Genomic DNA, 7,177 nt, shown 5'->3' with positions numbered 1-7,177 from the left:
TGTGTGTATATGTGTGTGTATGTGTGTATGTGTATAATTCTGTGTGTGTGTATGTGTGTGTGTGTGTGTGTTGAGATACTTTGAACCAAAATGAAGGAACTGCTGAGTGAGTCTGAGACACAATAGGTCATACATGACTAGTGTTATAGGATAAGACAGGGTTTCCTAAGGAATCGCGAAGGGAGCCTGATCCAAATCTCTTTATAACTGAACCCTCCTGTCTCAGAACCTATGTGAATGAAATGAACACCACAATGACCCTGGGCTGGAGGAGAGCTCTGGCCTGCTCTCCTGAAGTCCTTCTATTGACGGCCTCTGCCAGGGAGCCCTCTGGGCAGCTACTCACACCCACACAGTCCCAAGGTGAGAAGGAGCGGCTGGAGGCAGCTGCTCTCATAAGTCTTCAAATGAAACCGAAATGAAAGTTCACTTCCTCATTGTGGATCTTCATGTGACAAGCTCCCGTTTCTTTTGAGAGTCATTTTGGCCAGCCTCCTGCTGCTTGGGACATCTTTGGAGTGAGCGCCACACTTCAGGGTGACATGAGGACCCCTGCCCTCGCTGCCGTGTACGTACTGTCTGCCTTTTTTGTTTTGTTCGTGTATGTCCTTACACATTCTCTGTCTTTTCACCAACTAGGCCGCCGGGTTTTTAAATCTTTGCTTTCAGGAAGTAAGCTGAAAACAAAAATCAGGCCGCCCATTCACCACTGGTTTTTCTGATTAGGGAGAGTCTGTTTGAGAGATTCTTGTTGACTTAAATCTCTATGATGAGATTTAAACCTGAGTTACTGTGAAGCATGATCTGAGGGCTCACACAGTTAAAAAGATTCAGTTTCAGCAGCCAGTGGTGCCGCACACCTTGAATCCCAGCGCTCGGGAGGCAGAGGCAGGCACATCCCTGAGTTTGAGGCCAGTTATAGCCTCAAAACTCTATCTCAAAAAACTAAAATTAACAACAACAACAACAACAACAAATCCAATTCCAGGTGACTACTGAATTTCTGTTAAATACAGGAACGTAGTGGGCATCAGCTGTGTTTTTTAGAGACTGGGTCTCACCTGCTAAATTTGGCTGCCTTAGACTCGATATGAAGACCAGGCTGGCCTCAGATTTATAGTGCTCCTCCTGCCTGGCCTCTGCCTCCTGAGTGCTGGGATCACAAGCATGGGCCACCACACCTGGTGAGAGACATGTCTGAGCTGTCTCCTTTGAAACAGATATCTGATTTGTTGGGAGAAATGTAAAAAATAAAAATAACCCAAGGGTGTAAAACTCTAAGAACTGAGTTGTCTGTCCTTTAGCTTTCTCTAAAGGCAAGTGAGCATTTATTGGTAGAGAAAGTTGAGCTACCTGGTTGTTGTATTGACTTTGGTGTTCACGCTCAGGCCAATGCTAGGCAACTGTCATACTGTGAGCTATCTCCCCAGCCCTACCTGCTGATTTTGGAGATTTGATCTGTCTGTCTGTCTGCATTGCCTAAACAGGCCTGAAATGCCCCTGTGGAAACGGTCCTCCTGCCTTAGCTTCCTAGGATGGGTCTACAGGTATCTACCACTGTACCTGGATTATTTTTGAAATTAAATTTTAACCGATATAAGGGAAGAGAGCAGCCGGGCGGTGGTGGCGCACGCCTGTAATCCCAGCACTTGGGAGGCAGAGGCAGGCAGATTTCTGAGTTCAAGACCAGCCTGGTCTACAGAGTGAGTTCCAGGACAGCCAGGACTACACTGAGAAACCCTGTCTCAGGAAAAAAAAAAAAAAGAAGAAGAAGAAGAAGAGAGCAATTATACATATTAATGAGGTGTTATGTACACACACTATGTTGTGGTGATTTAAATACTTAAATGGCTACTTAAGATAGACACATGTCCTTATTAAGAGAGTGTCTTTAAGAAAGGAGGAAGAGGGGCTGGAGAGATGACTCAGCAGTTAAGAGCACTGTCTGAGAAGGCCCAAGTTCAGTCCCCAGCGACTACATAGTGGCTCACAGTCAACTATTATGTGGTCTGATGCCCTCTTCTGACATGCGGGTGTACATACAGAGTACTCATATACATAAAATAAAAATAAGTAAGTAAATAAACAAATAAGAAAGAAAGAAAGAAAGAAAGAAAGAAAGAAAGAAAGAAAGAGAAAAGGGAAGAAGTCTCCTTAAGTAGATTTGTTAGAAAATCCTGGCAAGTCCTGATTTTAACTTTGTAACTATGTTTGTTTGGAAAATTTCTTTTAGTTTTATAAGTTTTACTTTGTTTTATGTGCATGGGTGTTTTGCCAGTATGTGTGTATATGCACCAAATGCATGCAGTGCCCATGGAGACCAGAAGAGGGCAACAGCTTTCTCTGGAACTAAAGCCACCGAAATTGGTTGCTGCAGTGTGAGGTCTGGCACTCTAACCCAGGTCCTCTGGAAGAGCAGCCTCTTAACCACTGAGCCATCTCTCCAACCCCACTTGGAAATTTTCTGGAGATATTATCATCATCATCATCATTATTATTATTAATGTCAGATAGCATCTGTCTACATAGCCCTAGCTGCCCTGGAACTTACTATGCAGACCAGGCTACTCTGTGTACTCTCAGAGATCCACCTGTTTCTGCCTCCTGAGTTCTGGGATTAAAAGTATGCTACTGCCCAGCTGAAGAACCCTTCTTAAAGTATTCAAAGTACTACTATAGTATTCTGGACATCATTTCTTCTTCATCCGAAACATTCCAGGAAGTTAACTATATCACTAACTTATAAGACTGTTTGTCCTATAGATAGATGTTGTTCCTTTCTTTTGAGAAGACTTTTGAGGGTACATTGCCACACCCATGGTGGTGGTAAACATCTGTACCTGTAATTTCAGCATTTGGGATTTGGAGTTAGGCAGATTGCTACAAGTTCAAGGGTAGCCTGGGCTGTGTGGCGAGGTTCAGGACAGCCTGGGCTGCAGAGCGACGTATCTTTATAAATAAAAACAAACAGAAGAGAATGTGATCAAAATACACACAGCTAACGGCTATGCATATCCTCTGTGCCCATCTCCTAAGCAGAAGATGGCTGTTCTGGGCGCCCCTGGTGTGCTCTGTGGCAATGCAGCAGCTGCAGAGAGACCCGACCCTGGACCACCACTGGGAGCTCTGGAAGAAAGCCAATGAGAAAGAATACAAGGACCAGGTAGACCACTGACGCCCGAGCAGTGTGCTTCTGCACGGCACCCTGCTTTCCCCGTCCCCGGATGACATTTGAACAATTAGTCCTTTCTAGATGCATTGTGCACTTATTTCTGGCCACATTTGGCTTTGAGTAGAAACAGAGCACATCCTTGTTGCTATGGAACTCACGTTAGGGGTACAGTGTTGTTGTGCTGATGGTGATGGACAAGGAGAACAGATAAAGCAAGGTGTGAATGATGTGGGGACCTGGTGGGCAGTGGCGATGCATCTACAGGGATGTGGTGCGAGGGTGAGGGAAAGCCCAGAGAATGAGGCAGCATCAGAGCCAAGGGCTGACAGAAAGGACAACAGGCACGATGGGCAGAAGGGAGGGACTGTCCTGGGCCAGGGAACACATCCAGGAAAGACCACATTTGGCACATTTGAGGAACAGAAACCCTTGACTGTCGAGGTGGCATAGTGGGTAAAGTACTGGACGTAGATATTAGGAACTGAGCTCAGGCCTCTGACACCCATGTGGGTGCAGTAGCATGTCCTCCTAACTTAAGGTGGAGAAACTGCTGGAGGACCATCCAGCCTGCCACATGCAGGGCTAGACAAGAGACCCTGTATCAAAGTGTGGAAGGGGGCGACCTCCACGTAAACACTGCTCATGGCAGTACTCACACTAATTCACATGCACACACATGTACACACGTGTGCACCCACACACATACACACACACACAGATGCATACACTGTACACACACATACACACACACACAGATGCATACACTGTACACACACACACATACATACATACACACACACACACAGAGTGAGATAAACATTTGAAAAATATGTGGATGAGTGCTTTACCTACATGTATGTCTGGGTACCGTGTGTGCAGTACCTTTAAGGACAGAAGGAGGTGTCGGATCCCTGGATCCTGGGACTGGGCTTACAGACAGCTGAGCTGCCAGGAGGGAGCTGGGAATCAAACCTGGATCCTCTCTGAAGAGCAACCAGGGCTCTTGCTTCTGCGCTATTCCTCCAGCCCAGTCCCTTCTCCCCACTTTTCATTTTGTTATGTAGGTAAGTAGGTACACTGCATGTCTCCAACCCCACACCTGGAGGTCACGAGAGGGCATTAGGCCCCGTAGATCTGAAGTTATGGGTGTTGTAAGCCACCTTGTGGGTGCTGGGACCCAAACCTGGGTCCTCTGCAAGAGCAACAATCAAACTCTCAAGCCCCCCATAAAAAATAAAATGTTACTTTATTTTTAAGTATGTGTCTGTGTGTCTGTACATGCACGTGAGTGCAGGGACCTGGAGGCCAGGCCCACAACAGCTGGTTGTGAGCTGACTGATTTGGGAGCTGGGACCAAACTCGGGTCCTCTGACAGAGCAGCAAGTGCTCCTAACCACTGACCCATCTCCACTTGCATAAGTAATAGTTTTAAAACTCAGTGCAGTCTCTGGCCCACAGAAGTGCTTCAAGAGAGAATTTTGGTTTTTTGGTTAGTTGGTTGGTTTTTTTCTTTTTTCTTTTTCCAAACAGAGTTTCTTTATTTAACAGCCCTGGCTGTCCTGGAACTATTTCTGTAGACCAGGCTGGCCTCAGACTCACAGAGCTCCGCCTGCCCCTGCCCACTGAATTCTGGGACTAAAGGTGCACGCCACCATACCCTGATAGACAGCTATTCTTAATTCTCATTGTTGGCTCTGTTCTTAGGATTTATTTTAAAGCATGCCTGCTGCTTAATCTTGAAATGTTAGCCAGAATTTCAAGCATGTAGGTCCTGAAGCTATATAATATTTTTTCCAAATTAACACATGAAATTGAAGTACACAATAGCTTGCCTTTAGTCCTAAGTACCACACTGTATAGCATGCAGGTCACTGCAGGTCACTCCTCCTCCTGAGGCTCACACCCTCCCATCCGCACTTGTCAATCACTCGTCCTCCAGCTTCTGCCTACGTCTACGAGTGTGGCTTTTGTATTTTATTATTTTATCTATTAATTTAATTATTAATTGGCTCTGTGGATGGAATCTGTGTGCTACACCCTGGGTGAATTAGATATTGGCAAATTGTCGATGAGATCCTGTGGCTAAGTGCCCTTCTGTGCCTGGATTATTTAACATAATGTAGTCAGGTTCACCTGTATTCTTGTGTATGACAGAACCCCCTCCTTTTAAAAGGCTCAATAGCATTAGATTGTCTCTTTTTCTTGATAAGACTCATCAGTTGATTCTGTATCTTGAAAATTGTGAATGGTGCTGCATTAAACACAGGAGAGCAAGAATCTCTCCCAGGCCTTGATTTCATTTCATTTAGATGTGAATCAGAATGGGGTGGGCTGCCAGACCATATGGGAGGTTTGTTTTTAGTGGACTAGATTGTTTGTTTGTTTATGATTGTGAATTGTGTGCATGCTTGTGCACATATGTGGCGTGTGTGTGTGTGTGTGTGTGTGTGTGTGAGAGAGAGAGAGAGAGAGAGAGAGAGAGAGAGAGAGAGAGAGAGACTACACCAAGCCTGTTCTTCTTATTAGTTATTTGTTTAATTTGTGTATGTTGCATGTAGTTTTGTCTATACTGGTTTGTGTTCCTGACTGGACACATGCACATATCCTCCCAGGAACTATTTTGGATCGTAAGATGAAACACACACACACACATACACACACACACACACACATTTGAAACAGAGTCTCTACATAGCTCTGGCTGTCCTAGAACTCACTGTGTGGATCAGACTGGCCTTGAATTGACAAAGATCTCTGTGTTCTGCCTTCAAAGTGCTGGGATTAAAGATATACACCACCACACTGGACTTCTGTTGACATTTTTGTTGGTTTAATTTCTGTGTGTTTTCATACACACACACACACACACACATACACACACACACACCCGCACGCACACACGCACGCACTCGCAAGTGAGCTATAGCTTGGGGGAATTCTTGCCTTCCACCACGTAGGTTCCCGGTCATTTTGGTTGGCTACTGATGCCTTTGCCTGCTGAGCATGTCACCTCCTGTTTTTAATTCTTAAATCAATGGTGAGTGATTCTTTTGTACCAAGTAAGGACCCAGTTTTACACTTCTACATATGAACCAAGATTCCCACACTGTTAGAGCAAGGAGGTTATTCTTTCTGTTTCCACGATTTGGGCATCTTTGCTAAAAGATCAACTGGCCATAAATCCCTGTTTGTTTTTGGGTTCTCTGCTATAGTACACTCTTGGGACCGTGTGTGTTGGCACTGTGGCCTGCAGTGCCTTTTGAGATGAGGTGTGTGTGTTGGCACTGTGGCCTGCAGTGCCTTTTGAGATGAGGTCTGTGATACCACAACTTGTGTTTATCTTGCTCAAGACTTGTTGGAAGTTTGAGATTATTGTAGCTCCACAGAAACTTTCCAGATTGTTCTGTGTTCGTGAAGAACTCTATTGGAATTTTGACAGGAATTATACTGAGTCTCTAGATTGTTTTTGAGTAGTTTGACTGTTCCGTTGATATAATCCACTTGTATCCAATCCCAGGATACGAGCAGTATGTCACTCTGAATTTCTTTTGCCACAGTTTTACAGTCTTTAGCATACAGCTGCCTCTGCAGACCTGCACGGTCTATAAGTATGGATTCAATAAATGACGGACTGAAACTATTCTTTGTAGCAGGGCACAGTAGCACAGATCTGTAATCCCAAGTACTCAGGAGGTAGAGACAGCAGATTCAGGAGTTATAGACTACACTTTGCTATAGAGTGAGGTAGTAAGTTTGAGGCAAGCCCGAGACATCAAATCCTGTCTCAAGCAGGGTGGGGGGGGCCGTTGGCAATATGGGTCAGCAGGTGACTGCACCTGCCCATGCCTGATGGTGTGAGCTGGGTCACCAGGTCTCATGTTGGAAAGAGAGAAACAACTCCACAAGGTTGTTCTCCGACCTCCACCCATGTGCTATAAGCATACACACATATGTATACAAACACATATGCATACAAGCACACAACAATAAATGCTAAAGATTAAA

At 45.1% G+C, this 7,177-nt stretch overlaps 1 protein-coding gene across 1 annotated transcript in view; it reads left to right on the top strand.

Moving 5' to 3' along the window:
- The first annotated feature begins 446 nt into the window (after positions 1 to 446).
- Positions 447 to 7,177, top strand: part of Ctss (cathepsin S) — a 30,648-nt gene continuing 23,917 nt past the window's right edge. Inside the window, exons 1-2 of the mRNA XM_052179772.1 lie at positions 447 to 568; positions 3,040 to 3,163. Of these exons, the coding sequence (XP_052035732.1) occupies positions 543 to 568; positions 3,040 to 3,163 (150 nt within the window). The 5' untranslated portion in view covers positions 447 to 542. The remainder of the gene's footprint in view (positions 569 to 3,039; positions 3,164 to 7,177) is intronic.

The sequence above is a fragment of the Apodemus sylvaticus genome, chromosome 4 (genome assembly GCF_947179515.1).
Source record: "Apodemus sylvaticus chromosome 4, mApoSyl1.1, whole genome shotgun sequence".
NCBI classification, from domain to species: domain Eukaryota; kingdom Metazoa; phylum Chordata; class Mammalia; order Rodentia; family Muridae; genus Apodemus; species Apodemus sylvaticus.
This window is presented reverse-complemented; position numbering and strand designations above follow the sequence as displayed.